Here is a 17,795-nt window from a genome sequence, read left to right as displayed (position 1 = left end):
AATAATCGATCCAAACAAAGAAAAGTTGAAAAATAACGTTTAAGAGGCTAACTATATGAAAAAGAAAATCTCGACCACTCCTTGATGTCTGGGATTTCTGCATCACGACCCTTGTTATATTACCATGTTTCACTCATAAAATCCGGCTGTGGCCATTCACATCTGTGTCTTGACACTCAATGATACATGCTACATGGAGTTTTGGAGAGAAACAAGGTAAGTACGAAATAATATCTAGTTAAAATCATGGCGTCTTTAATTCTGCTCTCACCTCCAGTTAAGGTTTTGCTGTTAAAAAAAAAAAAAAATCCCAACTGTTCAAATTTTTTCTTCTGACAGAAAATAGAGGTTTTAAGCCTTTAAATGATGTATCACACATACATTTAGGACATAAATCGCAGTAATCCGGCTGCTTCACCAACTAACAAAGAATCTCCATAAAATGAAATGGATTCTGGGCTTTAAGTCCAGCCATTTGTTTGCCATTTAGTCAATGTTTACCACAGGGATGGAATCTACACACTCTTTTGGCCCAGCTATTATGGGACTGGATGAAGGCCACCCACTTAAAGTCAACTTCTTCATTGTTAAGTCTTCCAAGTACATTTTGTTTACAAGATTTCTGTAAAACAGTGGAGGAACCATTTTTTGACATGCAATACAAATGGTATTTATATTAGCCAGGTTTATTGTGTGGTGGACGCGCTCCCTCATACCGACAGCTACGCCAAGAATGTCGGCCTGTAGCTGCATCAGTAATCTGTTAGCTGTCATGCCTCCATCCACCTTCAGCTGCACCAGAGGGACACCACTGTCCTTGTTCATTGCATCAAGGATCTGATAAACATGAATAATGTAAAATATGTTACAGAAGTATAGAAATAGACTTATTTGTGGATTTTCTTAATCCGCATGTTTTTTCATTTTTTTGTAGCTTGATTTAACTTTGACCTACTGCTGAAAGTTGACTTTAAATAACAATAACATACTTTATCAATGTATCTTTTGCTAGACACAACTACTCCCTAAAACCCCACAACATACCTTACACATCCCATTCATGGAAACGCAATACTTTGCCTTTCTAAAAGGCACCAATACTTGCTGTTTGCATTATGTTAAAGAAGGATGGCATTTTTCAAAACAAATATAATAAAGGAAGGCCTTTTCCAACTGTGATATGTTTCAAGCAGAGGTGCGTTAAATTTACTTATGTAACTTTTTAAGAAAAATGTACTTCTAAGACTGCTTTTACTAAGCCATACCTTTTTACTTTTACTTGAGTACATTTGTGAAGAAGAAACACTACTCTTACTCTGCTACTTTGGGCTCCACTAGTCGTAACATTTTTCCTCTTTATTCTACATATTAGACTTTACTTCTTCTATTTGCCATAGACACCAACAGTGGCTCTACCAGTTTCACCAATGAGACGTCGCAACAATAATCACATGACTCCATTATACCAATCAGACTCAAGCGTGCCATTTTATGATCACACCAACCTGTTCAATCACGTGGAGTCTTTAAAGCACTGTAAAAAAAAAAAAAAAAAAAAAAAAAAAAAAAACTAACAGAGTGCTGCCTTCAACATGAGTCGAAAGTGTGGATTTTAATCTCTCCCAGTTTTTATTTTGCACCGATTGACCACAGAAAACTGGAGATATGAACTTTTTAGTTTCATAACAGGAAATATGTTTTCGCCACTAGAGGACTCTCATGTTCTTTAGACGAATAATGCTTCATTTCTGTAGATTTTTTTCTCTCGCTGGAATTCAATATTTTTTTTGTATTTCTTTAGCTTAATGTGGTTATGTAATAGGTTATAGTACAGTATAATAATAAAAATTCATATACAGTGTATCAGAAAAGTGAGTACACCCCTCACATTTCTGCAGATATTTAAGAATGTCTTTTCATGGGACAACACTGACAAAATAACACTTTGACACAATGAAAAGCAGTCTGTGTGCAGTTTATATAATACAGTTAATTAATTTCCCCCTCAAAATATAGCCATTAATGTCTAAACCCATGGCAACAAAACGGAGTACACCCCTTCGAAACAACGTACATCCCTAAATGTCCAAATTGAGTACTGCTTGTCATTTTCCCTCCAAAATGTCATGTGACTCGTTACAGAAGTGCTGTCAGCATTGTTGCAGAGATTGAAGAGGTGGGGGGCCAGCCTGTTAGTGCTCAGACCATTTAGGGATGTATGTAGTTTCTAAGGGATGTACTCACTTTTGTTGCCAGGGGTTTGGATATTAATGGCTATATTTTGAGTTATTTTGAGTGGAAAATAAATTAACTCTATTATATAAGCTGCACACAGACTACTTTTCATTGTGTCACAGTTTCATTTACTCAGTGTTGTCCCATGAAAAGATATACTTAAATATCTGCAGGAATGCGAGGGGTATACTCACTTTTGTGATACACTGTAGGTAACTTTGTGCTGAGAAAAAAAAAAATACCATCGTTTTAAAAAATCAGGCATCGTAAACGGTTACTCACAATGTTACTTATTACTTGAGTATTCTTTTCACCAAATACCTTTTTTACTTGTACTTGAGTACACTTCTTGGATGACTGCTTTTACTCTGGTAATATTATTGTGAAGTAACGCAACTCTAATTTGAGTCAAATTTTTGGCTGCTTTACCCCATTTTAAGATGCTAAAAGCGGTTTTCAATCTGGTTGTTGAAATTCCATGCTTTATACATATCACTTTTATTCCCAATTTGACAAGCATAATTTATGGCCCAAAATATTGTACTGTGGCCCTTGCCAAACTGTAATGTAGTAGCAGTTTCTCACCTCTCTGGTTTGGAAGCAAACAGCTTCAAGAGACGCAAAAGCCAAATGGCTCTTGTTGGTGAATTGTGTGAGGCCACAGATGATGCTGCAAAATACAGACAAGCACGATTACAACTGTGACAGACCAATCTGCTGGTTTGGAAAAGTTGGCTACACAAAAAGTGTAAAAATTTTCTTTTAAAAATTTTTGTCAAATAACAGTAAGTCCTGCTCACCCTCGTGCACTCGGCTCCCAATATGGAGCATAAAGCCCAGAAAAAGCAGGCACAAAATAACAGCCGTAAGATGTCCCTGCAGAGGCGGCTAATTGCTCTGAAATGAAGGTGATGGAAAAGACGTTACTTTAAGGGCATTTTGTTCTTACATACACTATTGTACAAAGAAACAATCAATGACAATATGGCAACACACCAATCTCTGCAGATGATTGCACGATGCCCATATTGTCTTTGAGCCAACGGACTACTGCCCCAGCAATAGCCACTGAGCCCTGTCAGGAAATGACAAACCAATCAATGAGTAGTTCCAAAAGCAAGCAAATGTGAATCATAAAATGAAAAATTATTTTTCCCTACGCATACGTAGTTTCCTCATATTAATATATAAGATCTTGACACATACTGTATACAAATTACCCCTCAAAATCTTTAATTTTTGGCACCTACACACTCATTCATGTCTTGGGGAAGAGTTGGAACGGGGCCGCACAGTCCCGGACCGGCTCCCCCTTGATTTTAATGCATCATACACCCAGGATGTGAGGCAGCTAGGATCGATTAGAGGGGTTCGAGTTATGTGATAGTTGCCTCCCCGCCGCAGGCCCCGCCATTCCCGCACCTCTTTTAACACACCACATACATTATACTCCACGGGGCGCCTTCGGCGAGGGGCGGTGGGATGTGCGGCTAGGAAGAACTTCCATGCGGCGGTCCCACTGCCCTCAGCCGGGCTGTCCTATTTTAATGCATACACTGCACTACCATCCCCAGACAATCCCCTCACAGTGCTGGGTACACAGTAATAGGGTGGTAGGTGGGTCCCACACTTTTTCTATGGTGTGGCTCCCGGGGCGTGGCCTCTTCTTCGCCTGGGTGCTGGTTGCGGAGGGGGTTCGGGGCTCCGGTCCCGCGGCGGCATCTCGGCGCTTTCCTGCTTCCCCACTTCGCTTTATTTTCTGCCCGAGTATCCACCTTGGGCTCCGGCGCAGGTCGCTGGCCAAATGCAGGTGGGTCCGTGGGGTGTCACCCACTCCGGGTGGGGACCCTGTTCTGCCGCGGGTCTAGTGTGCCGTGGGGGTCCCGCAGTGTGCCGTGTCAGTTACGGCGGTGGCTGGTGTGCTGGGTGGGTGCGGTGGGCGGCAGGCATGGGGGGCGGTGGCGCATTACCTCTTCCCTTCCCTGATGGTCGGTTTATGTGGGCACGGATAGTCCGGGGGACCACCCTGGGTCCTGGGGGGATGGCGGCGGCCGATTTGCTGGAGCTGCAGGAGGAGGGACGGGCTGCGCTGGCTCACAACCCCGATTGGCTGGAGAAGGACCGTGGCCCTGGGGTGACCCTCGCGCAACAATATCACTTCTCTACAGAACTATCACACATCTGATGGGATTCACGCATGACTGGGTGCAATTAGACACACTCAAGTAGAGAAACTATTGGTGCCAGGATTAGCAATCAGGCAGCATAGAATAGGATGTCATCATATCCATACTTACAAGTGATTCACACAATACTGAGTTCTACACCTCACGTTGCTGATTTGTTTACGTGCCACACCACCTAATCACATCTCTTTCCACCCCCCCTACCCCCCATCCTTTTTTCTCCTCGGTCCTTCCACATGGTGTTAACCAAAAATACAATTATCTAACAATAGCGCTACTATATTCATAGTTAGTGTAGTGAAGGAATTCGGCCCCCCCGTTCAAGCCGCGGAAACAGCGACAGCCGAACCAAAATGGTGTTCCGTTAGCACCGCTCCCGCAAGTTGGCCAGGAGGGGCTAAAATTCCACGCGCTCACTCCGGTATTAACCCTTTGTACTGACTCCATGTTCCAAAAGTTTGACGAAGGCTCACCGAAAACAGGTTGATAATTTACGGTGTTATACTTGTACAGCGCTTTTCCACCTTTCAAGGCGCTCAAAGCACTTTACACTACATCACCATCCACCTACAGGTGACGCAGCACCAGGAGCAATGTGGGGTTCAGTATCTTGCTCAAGGATACTTAGGCGAGTATCAGGCAGAGAACTCACAACCTCGGGGTTGGGGAACAGCTACTCTACCACTGAGCCACCCCAATTTATTTGTCGACAATGGTCAAAAACAAGGCATAAACAGACGACGGAGAGACCCTGCTGGATCCAGGGTCGGCAAAACAATGGCCACATAGAAATGTTCCCGAGAAGCGACAGATGTTATCTAATTGTTCAGTCTTTTTAAAAGCTGCGGTGGAGTGGGCCGGGCCGAAGGCATGGCTGGGTGTTGTCTTGGGATCATCCGAGGCAGGTTTGGTCGGTCAGGTTCGTGCGTCACCCTTCGTGGCTAGGACGTGGTTGCCACGGCGTCCAAGCGCCCGCGCTATCAAGTTGTTGGTAGGGCAGGAGCGTCCTGACTCCTACCGGAGACTTGATGACGTTCTTTCTTCGCTTATCAGGCCAGGGCTGATAAGCCGGTCAACTTTACTGTGTCAAATGGCATGTAGTGGCATCTCCCTAACTGCTTTACTATAAGAAATGTGTTAGACTAATGTAGACAGTTAGACTAATGTAGACAGTTATATGGTGTCTGCTAGAAAGGTACCTATTTCCTTCAGTGGGCATTGAATGTTTTTTTTGTTGTTTTGTTCTTCTCGTGTCTCTCCTTTTCTATCTCCCTTTCTGTTCCCCCATAATAAAGCAAGTAGCAAGGGAGAAGCTAATGCTTTTTGTCTTTACTGCATTTATTCAAATAATCACAAACCTCAAGTGCATAGCAAGGAGGCTTATCCGTTCCTAGCTTGTAGGCAACTGTGGTCAGCAGGCCATGTTCTGACATCACGGGCTGTTGAAATTGAAAACATGTCAAATATTCAAACACGGAAAAGGAGGAGTTTCAACATAAGGTTGTTACATACCTTATTTCCTGTATTTTGGAGCATGAAGCAACCCGTTCCGTAGCTTATCAAGACAATAAAAAATATCAAATGAAACAGCACAAACAGCCATATATTGAAGATGCTGAAGACAACTTGTAATTCATGTACGCACGTGTTTTTAGTCTGGCCGTCCTCAAAGCACATTTGACCAACTAGGGCCGCTGACTGGTCACCGAGACACTGGTAAAAAGAACAATGTCACAATTAGCATGTTTGGCAACATAAACGTTAATGCTGTCTTTTACACTGGCTTTATCGTCACTTTTTGCAACTGTACACAGCGTAGTAAATGTTCCTACTGTAGCTTTACTTGCTGAAACATGTACCAAAATATCTAGTAATTATATAATGTGTGCAGAGGTGGGTAGAGTAGCCAAGAAATGGTTGTGATTAGAATTATACCTCTTATATGGTCTAAAATTAGATTAGATTAGATTAGATTAGATTAGATTAGATTAGATTAGATTAGATTAGATTAGATTAGATTAGATTAGATTAGATTAGATTAGAATACATTAGACTAGATTGGAAACTAAGAAATCAACAAAAACAACCAAAGAAACAAAAACTACTAGTAGTCAAGTAGTGGGTACCTGTTGTTCTGTAACGCCATTTTTTTAAGATTAGACGTAACCTGAGAATCTCCCCAAATGAATAGGCAGTGACTCAAATTTAACAGGAAGTGACTTGTAAATGCCTTAAAATAAACATGCTTCTTTTTAAACATCGACACATTTTTAAAACGATATATCGATTCCTGGCAGGAGCATACCAAAAACCCATCTCAATATTTTGTCACACCCCTGGTAATACGAGTAAAAAAAAAAAAAAAAGATCCAATAAGTTGCCTTATTGAATGTAATTGGGTAAATATAGTGTGTTACAACCCACCTCTGTACAACAGTGGAAACAATAGTAAATCTCAAAGTATGTAGTCAGAAAGCCCAGAATTCCTAAATTGCTACATAACATTTGGAAAGTACTAATTACCCCAGAGATTGGAACTCCTTCAAGGCTTGTTGTTTTCTGGTGAGAGGACATCAACAAAATTGTTAACAGATTGTAGGATGTTTTTTATACATGTGATTTTAATATAAGTCGCTTGAAGGTATGTACAACACGTGTCCAAGCTGGAGGTTCCTATTGTTTTTCTATTTTGGAATATTGTGTGCTGATTTTGCCACATTCTTTTTGAAAAACGCTGTTAATTTCAAGTTTGGATGTCAAATGCTAAACCAGGATGCATTAATGAATGCTCTGTTGATGTTTTAAGAGTGAAATCATGTGACTAACACAACCTACCATCCAGCCGTATATTTCAGAGGAGCTTTTGACTTCGGGGAGAAGTTCCATTGGAATATCAAAATAACTAGGAGCAGAAAAACAGGAACTGTGTGTTTTCTTTGAGATTTGAAATCAAGCAATAGTAAACACCTTTGTAGTGTACATGTTGCAACTTTAGTTTGCAGAGCATTTCTTCTGTTTTTCCATACATTTGCACTGATAAAGATCAAATAAATATTCAAGATTCAAGAAGTCAGGGTCACTGAAAATGAATGTGGTTTATTCCGTAATTGGAGAACATTTTGCATCCCACACATAATTTTGAATAATCCAGATTAGGGATGCGCTGAAATGAAAATTCATGGCGAAAAGCAAAACCACTTGTTAAAATACGTATTTAGATTGATACTCAAAAACACAGCAATTTTTTTCACAAACTCCATTTACAGTATGTACATCATGTGTCCATTATGCCATCGTTTATATCCATTCAAAAATGACATTATGTCATACCTGTATTGACTGTATGTTATAACTATATCAATGTGATTATGCCATTATGTCATCCTTTACATCCATTCAAAAGTGACAAACAGTGGTATGAAAAAGTATCTGAACCTTTTGGAATTTCTCACATTTCTGCATAAAATCAACAAATGTGATCTGATCTTTGTCAAAATCACACAGATGTAAAAACAGTGTCTGCTTTAACTAAATCACGCAAACATTTATAGGTTTTCATATTTTAATGATAGCATGCAAAAAAATGACAAACACGAAAGTGAACCCTCTGCCTAAGGAGACTTAAAAAGCAATTGAAACAATTAAAGCAATTCAATTTTTATCAAACAATTTAAGTCAGGTGTGTGCCCAATCACTGATGAGTTGTTTAAAACTGCCCTGCCCACTGAGTTCATGGGAGGACTCCACAGAGGAAGCCACTGCTGTCTCAAAAAACATTGTTGCTCGTTTAATGTTCGCAAAAAGTCACTTGGACACCCCACAGAAGTTTCGGCAAAGTATTTTGTGGATTGATGAAACCAAAGTTGAATTGTTTGGGAGTAATACACAATGTTATGTGTGGAGGAAATATGGAACAGCTCACCAACATCAACACCTCATCCCCACCGTGAAGCATGGTGGAGGGAGCATCATGATTTGGGGCTGTTTTGCTGCCTCAGGGCTTGGACAACTTGCAATCATTAATGGAAGAATGAATTCAACACTTTATGCAGGAAAACCTGATTTGTCAGACAGTTGAAGGCAATGATCCAAAACACAGAAGTAAATGCTCTTCAGAATGGTTTCAGAAGAACAAAATACACGTTCTGGAGTGGCCAGAGCAAAGTCCAGGCTTGAACCCCATTGAGATGCTGTAGCATGACCTAAAGACAGAGATTCATGCCAGACATCCCAGGAATCTGACTCAACTACAGCAGTTTTGGAGAGAAGAATGGGCCAAGATTAGTCCTGATCGATGTGCCAGACTGATCTGCAGCTACAGGAAGCGTCTGGTTGAAGTCATTGTTGCCAAATTGGGGGGCACAAAATATTAAATGTGATTGTTTACTGACTTATTTTTCCCCTTTCTGTCATAGTTTGGATACTATCCTCATTCAAATATAAAAACCTATAAATGTTTGGATGGTTTTAGTTAAAGCAGACACTGTTTTTCTATGTGATTTTGACAAAGACAAGATCACATTTGATGGTGATTTTTGAGAAATTCCAAAAGGTTCAGATACTTTTTCATAACACTGTAATTGGCCGAACGACACTTAATGAGATCTCTCATAAGCATTCATTAATGCTCATGACAGTGACGTTGTCTTTGTCTTTGTATAAGCATGTCTGCGTGTTTTTGTGTCATAGTTACCTGCACAACTCATGATCCCACGCCATAGTGTGAATATTGAAGAGCATAGTGCGACTAGCATTCGAAACATCTGTGCAGTGGATTCCTCCACTGTTGCCACCTGTCAGACACTGAGGAATCAAAATAACCTTAATTTACCTATCCTTAAAAATACTAATCACAAAAACCCAATTTGGACTATGACCTTGACCTGCATTGCATTTTTGGGCTCACTTTATAGCTTTTACTGATTCTGTGTGAGTCACGTCTGTTGCCGTGGTTCATACCCAGATGATCCAGGAGTCCACTGTACCAAACATTGCACGTCCACTCAGCACAGCCTGCTGCACTGTGTCCACGTTGTCCAGCAGCCAACGTAGCTTTACTGCACTAAAGTAAGTGCTGATGGGAAGGCCTGTCTTGTGCTACAGGAAGACAGAAGTGTTAATAAAAAATGTTAAAGAAAAAAAGGACAAATTAAAAACAGTGAGAAAGAAACACTTATTCCATCGCTCTTACCCTGAGGTGATTCTTGTTTTTGCCTGGTGCTTTGTTGATGAGATTCTCGACTGTAGATTGTGTGCGAAGATCTAGCCAGACTAGAAGTGAATAGAATCAATTACTGTATTAGTACAGAGGTTCAAAGTATCTGATGCCTTGTAAGTAGTGATGTCCTCATCTGATACTCAGTATTGATATCGACGCCTGACACAGCTACTTTTGGTGTATCGATAGTATCTGATTTGGTCACAAGGTCGGAACTGATCCAGTATTTCCGAGCGTTGTTGGAACCGTTGTTCTTTTCGGCTGCTGTAAATCAATCCACTAGGCAAACATGTCTGTTGAATGGAAGTAGTGTACTTCTCTTTAGAAACTAATGATACATAGAAACAGAGCATTGTGTAAAATTTGTAAAACAAAGCATTTCTTGAGGTAGTACTAGCAGGTCTCACTTTACTACAAAAAATAAGATTTGTCATTTACATGCTACATTATTTTTTTGCATTATTTCTTCTGGCCTAAAATATATTGTATCGGTATCGGATCAGCATCAGGACATCCCGACTTGTAAGTGTTCTAATATGCATTAATGAATTAAACGCAATACCACATACAGAGAGTTAAACAGATAGACAAATAATTTGATAAGTTATGAATACTCAATATAACAAGTAATTAACCAACAGTGTGATGACTACGGTACTAAACAAGTGGTTAGTGTCATGTCTTTGGGAAGTCAAGTAGTATCGACAAGAGCAGAATTAAAAAAAAAAAAAAAAGACAATAGCAGAGATGCAGCGCAAACTCACCGATAGCATTATAGAGAGGTTCTCCAGTATCTTTGTCCCAAACCAGAGTTGTCTCTCTCTGATTGGTCACACCTACAGCTGATAAAGCAGTATTATAATGTCAATAAGCATACTACAGTGACCCCTCGTTTTTCGCGGTTAATGGGGACCAGAACCCCCCACGATAAGTAAAAAAAAAAAACGTGTTGTAGCGCCCCCCCCCCCCCCCCCCCCCAAAAAAAACATATTTATATATATTGTGTGTGTTCAATGTATTTATTCAGATTTAGCATTGGAAAGAGATACATGTAAGACGTTTTTGTTTTTTTTTTCATTTTTTCTCCCCCAAGTAAATTGAAAAAAAATATATATATATATTTTAATAATTAATTTTTTAATTGGGAAAAAAAATCAGCGATGGACTGAGGGTGCGAAGCGATACTGTAAAATAGGATAAATTGACTTTACTTAAGAAAAAATGCAAATTTGCTGCCTTAGAAAATATAATTTATGTTACTTACATTAATCAGACGCGATTTACTTAATTATTTCAAGTTTTAAAGACTCAATTTAACCTTAATAATTGGGTTATAGGAAATTATTTAGTTTGAGTTTGTAGTACACAAAATACTCTTGAATGAGTTAGATTTCGGTAACTTATTTGTTGTGAGCTTCCTGTACTGAAGTGATACCTTGGTTAGCTTTAGTGCTGCTCATTCAGCATATGCAGGTGAAACATTTTTTTTTTCATACCTGAAATAATTCTACAATATAAACAGCGCATGCTAATTTAATTAATAACACATTTTCAAACAGTAATGATAAATGGAGAACATTCAATGGATTAAATGGGGACTTAACTATTTAAATGTTACACAATGCATTTAGAACACAAAAGGCATTGGCTCTTTAGACGCTGTTGAATGTTTTGTTAATGCTTGCTGTGAAATGAACAACCAGTAGTCGTACCTAACCTCAGTAGTATAATCTTATGTAGTACCAAAGCTCTCTTCAACACTTTCACTTACTTCAAATCGATTTGGTAAGTAAATATTGTGGCGAGCGACGTGGAGAGGAATGACAGGCTTTTGTTTTTAACACTTGCTGTTCTTGTGCCCCATATACCGCACGACAACAAGAAACAACATACTTTATTGACCAGAACACACATGACATAACAACAGCAATCACTACTCTCAGTCGAGGTTGCCACAACTACTATTTTACTCTTTCATAAACTGTTGCGTTGCCTTCAAGGCAATGCGAAAGTTCATAAAAGTGTAGAATAATTACTTACCAAATCGATGTGAAGTAAGTAAAGTAAGTGAAGGTGCTGAAGAGAGCGTGGAATGTTTTGGTGTCAGAAAAGTGTGAAATAGATGAGGCAGATCTGCGCATGTCTGGAAAAAACGCCCAAAGAACACTGGGTACAAAACATTATTTTTTTCTAATTTGACTTAACAGAGATCCACCAAGTTAGGCATGTTTTCCAGCCCCAAATTACTACTACTTACTGAAAATTAGAGTTTACAACAGTTTATAAAATTGAGTTTGGTTCACTTATCATATTTAAAGTGCCTATGACAGCAAAAAGCATGTTTATTTTTATATTTTATATCACACAGTATTTTATGTTCCTGAATGAAATGGACCGCTTAGATGTGTGTGGAAGCGATCGTTTTATTTATTCAATTTTTTGAATCCTGCGCCATTAAAATGAGTGACTTCCGGCTCTAGTTTCGGGTTGAGGACGAATGCGAATGTGACGTCACCCGGGTCAGCATCTCACAATACAGCATTGCTTTATAGCATGCAGATGGACTGCGGATTCAGCTGATTTTGCGGATTCATTCATTTATTTTTCGCATCACGCCAGCCCAATGTGCTGCAGGGTTTTGTTGTGTGTGTTTGTTGAGTCGTGTGAGCCTTTTCGGGTTTCAAAAAGTTCCCGTTCACCCCGAGATGAGCCAAAACAAGTCTGACAACACCTGGCAGACGAGCTTTCCTGCCTGCAGCTAGGGGAACGATGACCTGTAACTTGCTTGCCGCCAGCGGGGTTGCCGATCGACGAAGACAACTGACAACCCCGCCGGCGTGTGAAATGATCTGGGGTAGTTTTGTTTGATTTTTCGCTTCAAAAGGCGAGAATAAGACTTGGAAACGCCGCTCGGTTTGGGTAAGCATGTCGGCTAGCTTTCACGCCTCCTACTTTGTTTACGCTCTTTCCTCCGACTCCGAAGCCGAGGCAAGGAAATGACAAAAATCGCACTTACTACGGTGGCATAAAATGTCGTTCGGGAGGTGCAAGAAGTCAATGGTTTTGACCATTATGGAGTAATTTTGGCATGTCGTACTAGATAAATGCATTGTTAATATTTCATATTCCATTTAGCACAAGTCTGTTATTTATCATGACCATACCATTTATTTAGCAACTGGGGAAAATATTGAGATAAAAAGAATATCATGTAGAAATATTGGAGTAGAGAGATTGAAACAATGTTATTTTGTGGCTCTCTTCGTCGCATTTTCCCCGTTCTGAATAATTCCCCCTCAATGGGCTGAATTCTAAATCAGATGACCCTGCCGACGTCATCCTCCAGCTGGTGACGCTAGAGCGCAGGGGCTAAACGGCAGATTGAAAGACTAATTTCTAATCATCTATGCATCTATCATCTCGTCATCTATGCTTTGCCAAATTGTTGTATATAGTGGAATCGTCTCAAAATATGATTGTAATTCACATAATAATGCTATTTAAGTTTTTTTTAATTCTGTCACAGGCCATTTAATTAAGTTGTATATTAGCATTTACAGTGTTGCCCCACTCCTAGTCTTTAAGGATTGTGGCGTGTTGAAATCATCCTCAACAAGAGAAATGGGGTATTGAGGCATTTTCACTTACCTTTAATGTTGCCAATATCAATGTAGAGCTGACCAAGTTTTTGACACGTTTTCTGAATACATTCATAGACTGATTGTATTATTTCCTTAGGGTCCTCTTCCACCCACCTGAAAAATAATACAGTATACTTATCAAAATTTTATATTGTGAAAATTGATGGCAAGGATTGTGTATGAATTCATTCAGTGACACAAACAAAACGGTTTACTACGTGTAAATTGCAGTACTACTTTTGATGTATTGTAGGACCAGGGGATCAAGATATGCTAAACTATGATTAAAGTACAATGAATATGATTAACTATGGCATAAATTCACAGTTGCTGAAGAGTGTGTCAGCTAGGCATGTGCCGGTATGAGATTCTGATGGTATGATAACCTTAAGCCAAAATATCACGGTTTCACGGTATCACGGTATTGCTTTTACAGCTCTAAAATGTGTTACTTTGAGATATCAGCGTTTAAAAAAAAAAATACAGTATATATATATATATAATAACTGAAATATTCTAAATTAAATTAAAATAAATGTAGTCCTTTAAGTGAGCATAAACCTAGAGCCACAGCTCAACATTATTACCATCAGAACAAAAATAACTGGATTATTTTCCATGAAAAGCACGTGTGTATAACTTGTATCGTGTTTACATTATACACACACTCTTTTTCTCAAGACAGACAGTTGCCAGACAGAAGAAAACACCACGTTTTACCACCGCTAGACATACTAATCACGCTAGAGTTAACTCTCGTAGCTGGTGTGAAACGTTCATCACAGTGTTTATTAACCTTTAATTTTGTATAAATGCGAAATCATATTGGAGGTATTGCCTCCTCGGCAGCCACCCTCTGCAAACATGTTTTACATGTCGGTTAGCCCACCTCCTCTAAGCCGGAGCTGTCTGTAACTTTTTTGTAGCCGAAGTATTCCCATACCAGTGTTTTCGTTTTCTTCGATGGGGGAAAAAGCTCAGGAGTTTCCACTCCTCCAGCCATCGTGTAGCACTGACAATAAGCAACAATTGGTGGGAGCAGGATTGAGCCTTGCTGCTGCAAGCGAGGGAATTCTCTATGCATTTTTGGGACATAAAAATAGCTAATACCTTAGAGAGGGATGATGAAAATGTTTTGCGGTATTGAAACCTTGACGTTTTCATACCATACTTTGAAACCGATAATCGGCACATGTCTAGTGTCAGCAAATATTGCAATGTTTTAATACTCACCCCTCCTTTGGAAAATTCTGGTTAATTTCCACTTGGTGGTGAACGATTAATTCAGCAGTCTTGGCATTGAACACCTGTGAACACACGTTAATAGATATGTTTCCGCTTAAAAATCAAAACAATTGAGTGTTGTTTGAGTACTTTAGGAAGATTGTACAGTTATCAGAGTACAACCAAAATGCAATATGATGGTATAATTAACCCATTAATTTTTTTTGCAGTTACAGACCCCAGGTTGTGGAATATCCTGCTATCTGAAATTCACACCGTTACAAATCTAGGCCTTTTAAATCATGGTTAAAGACCCATTAGGGTAGCCAGGGAATATTTCTTAAGGGTTTTAATGTCTTTGGATTTTACCTGTTTTATTGCCTTTTTTACTTTTAGCGCGATGCATTGTTTTTGTTTGATCAATTTTACTGTATAATACTTTCCTGCCTTTTATTTATGAACTATATTTGTTGTTGTTGTAAAGCACTTTGAGGACTTTTTGGGTTTTTGTAACGGGCTATACTGTATATATATAAATTTGATTTCATTTGAAAAAGAATTACAGTTAAATGTGTTCGGGGAAGAATACAACTGATGTGCTTTGCTCCACATTTAATGATGAAATTAAGTGTATTTCTGGCAAAACCTGAAAATTGACCTATCTAAAAGAACTGTTTTGCACTTTGCCATTGCATTCAAGCAGATAGTTGCTTCCTGGTCATGTCTGGAGCTCCCGCTTTGTTTTCCCTGATTTGCTGAGCACCAGAAGGCCAAGACCTGGCTGGATGAAAGTTGTCAAGACTGTCTTGCTTTACAATGTTACCATTCTACCGGTGCGTTGCTCCAAATTGGTACGTATATATATATATATAGTTTTTCAAAAATGTTTATTTTATGCTTTTGTAGTTTTCAACATTCCAGCTGTCCCAGTTTTTTTTTTTTTTTTTTTTTAATCTGTTTTTGGCATTAAAATCAAATTGAGAGATTATTTGCCCCCTCCCCCCCAAAAAAAACAAAGAAAGAAAAAACTAAGAATCAATCAGTTTGAAAAATAAATATATATATTTTTAGAGATATTCAATTACAGGTAGTCCCCAGGTTACGACGTACCTGACTTACGTGATATCGACTTTACAATACCAGAGTCTCGTCCGCCAATTTGTCTCCAGTCGGTTTAAAGAAAAAAAAAAAAAAAAAAGAAAAACTTTTAAAATGTTGACTTTTGTTTCGTGAAACATGCTTATATTTTGATGCAGGTACACACGCGGGTACGAGGACACAAAGAAGAATGCACGCCACACAAGAGGAAGAGTGCATTTATGCCCACAAAAAAGTGGGCGAGAGACAAGTGAGAGAGAGAAAGGGGATAGTTTACAGCTATAAGCCTGCGCGCACATTTGTTGCGTGTGAAACATCCACAGAGGCCACGCCCTTATATAACACATTTTATACTGTTTATTAGGTGTCTTCAATTGTGGTTGAATACTTGTTACGTTTATGTGATTGTTTTTGATGACATGTGAACGCCAACTGATACATGCTAATCGTTTGTGTGCATTGTTATTGCTGTATCAGCAGCTAGTTATAAACACACATTTGAGTTGCTGTTATTCAAAATGAAACTGATTTCATTTTTGATTTAGTTTCATTCTGCAAGTGTTGATGTCAGCAAACCACACGGACGTCTGACATCGTCATTTTGGCGCTAAGCTCGCTGTCTAGCTAGGAATTAGCTAGACAGTACAATGACGTATAATACATGTTTTTGGATAGTTATTTTGAGATTTAGGGGTACATAAAAGGTTGATTCCGATTTACGTGAAAATTTGGGTTATGTCGCCAGCGTAGGAACGGAACTCGTTCGTAACGTGTGGACTACCTGTATAAGGTTCAAATGGCTTAGCAAAGCATTGTATTCTGTTTTTTTTGTTTTGTTTTAATAAAATCCTAGCTTCATTAGGAGTAGTAGTAGTAATGAGTATTTTTGATATTGATATTAAATATACACTCTGCTGTTCATTTTGGTTTTACACGGGACATTCGTGCAGTCATTTAATGGGGTGGGGGTGCAATCCCATGACCCCCCCCCCCCCATCATATCATTGTACTTTCGGATTATTTTGTTGCTTTGTAGTCTTAATTTTTTTCCAAAATACAACTCAATACATGTTAATTCAATTTTTTTAATTTCTCCAATCCATTCTTTCACACACGAATACGATCCTCTGAAAAAAGACTTGATTAGCCCGATTTCTGATCATATGATGAGATATGGGACATCTCTAATATATGTATAATTGTTATCCCTGCTTGAGCTAAGGCTGGAGGGATTTTGTTTTGTAACCTTGACATGTATGTTCAAAAAAAAAAAAAAAATACACAGGCCTGAGGCCACAAAGGTTTAAGCACCAACGCTGTTGATGATGAGGGTTAATTTTTAACAAGTGATAGCATCAGCTTCAGCGCACAACAGAAAGGAATCTTGAAGATGTCACCACCTAAAATCTGAAAAGCACTAACAAAAATAACTCAAAAACACAATTTGTGCAGCTATTTGGTGGTTTTGAGAGAAAGTCGTTGAAGACATACTAATGTAAAAATGGGTGATAACAAAAGCAGCTCAAAGCGTTAAGACTAAAGGTGACCATACATGCACGGGAACTCTACTTAGCTAATAAAGGGTGAATATGTTGTGAAGTAAGCTGTGTGTTTTAAATACTCATGAAAAACACTGTGGACAAAAGTTTAAAAAAAACTCCTAGTATCAGATTAACTCCATAAGTAAATGTGTTGTAAAAAATTGTAAAACAGACAGGAACTCATTAAATGATTTTACCTGCAATAAACTGAGTTGAACATTTGTGAATTATCATTTTCGCACACACGCACTCACGCACACCAATATACGCACTATATATTGTATGTATGTATATATATATATATATATATATATATATATATATATATATATATATATATATATATATATATATATATATATATATATATATATATATATATATATATATATATATACAAACATAATAAGCACATAATTCCACATGTGTTCAGTTTTGATACGTTCAGTGACAATTTACATTGATTGACACGTTACTGCTGTCCCAAGTACAGTACAAAAATACACTGCCACGTCACTTACCAGAAACCTCGTTGAGCTCGTGCCCTGGTCAATCGCACCCACCAGCGGATCCATAGCAGTGTTCTCTCTCCTTGTAGCCTTTGTGAGGGGCAAAATGAGAACACTGGCCCTAACAGTTGCCGTGCATTGCT

General features: G+C 38.8%; 1 protein-coding gene across 4 annotated transcripts in view; it reads right to left on the bottom strand.

Moving 5' to 3' along the window:
- Window positions 1-17,795, bottom strand: part of LOC130927275 (glycerol kinase-like) — a 23,073-nt gene extending 5,278 nt beyond the window's left edge. For all 4 annotated transcript variants that reach the window (XR_009066381.1, XM_057852980.1, XM_057852981.1 and 1 more), the window contains exons 1-16: window positions 17,665-17,795; window positions 14,514-14,587; window positions 13,288-13,394; window positions 10,404-10,481; window positions 9,613-9,692; window positions 9,381-9,518; window positions 9,115-9,224; window positions 7,257-7,323; window positions 6,945-6,980; window positions 6,067-6,134; window positions 5,934-5,976; window positions 5,780-5,860; window positions 3,232-3,310; window positions 3,036-3,132; window positions 2,821-2,905; window positions 717-837 (exon numbers count right to left, since the gene is read on the bottom strand). Coding sequence is in view for 3 of the 4 variants with exons in the window: in XM_057852980.1 (XP_057708963.1) it covers window positions 717-837; window positions 2,821-2,905; window positions 3,036-3,132; window positions 3,232-3,310; window positions 5,780-5,860; window positions 5,934-5,976; window positions 6,067-6,134; window positions 6,945-6,980; window positions 7,257-7,323; window positions 9,115-9,224; window positions 9,381-9,518; window positions 9,613-9,692; window positions 10,404-10,481; window positions 13,288-13,394; window positions 14,514-14,587; window positions 17,665-17,718 (1,318 nt within the window). In the remaining variant the exon portion in view is untranslated. The remainder of the gene's footprint in view (window positions 1-716; window positions 838-2,820; window positions 2,906-3,035; window positions 3,133-3,231; window positions 3,311-5,779; window positions 5,861-5,933; window positions 5,977-6,066; window positions 6,135-6,944; window positions 6,981-7,256; window positions 7,324-9,114; window positions 9,225-9,380; window positions 9,519-9,612; window positions 9,693-10,403; window positions 10,482-13,287; window positions 13,395-14,513; window positions 14,588-17,664) is intronic.

Source organism: Corythoichthys intestinalis, chromosome 12 (assembly GCF_030265065.1).
Source record: "Corythoichthys intestinalis isolate RoL2023-P3 chromosome 12, ASM3026506v1, whole genome shotgun sequence".
Classification (NCBI taxonomy): Eukaryota; Metazoa; Chordata; class Actinopteri; order Syngnathiformes; family Syngnathidae; genus Corythoichthys; species Corythoichthys intestinalis.
Note: the sequence above shows the minus strand (reverse complement) of the source record. Positions and strands in the feature narration are given on the sequence as shown.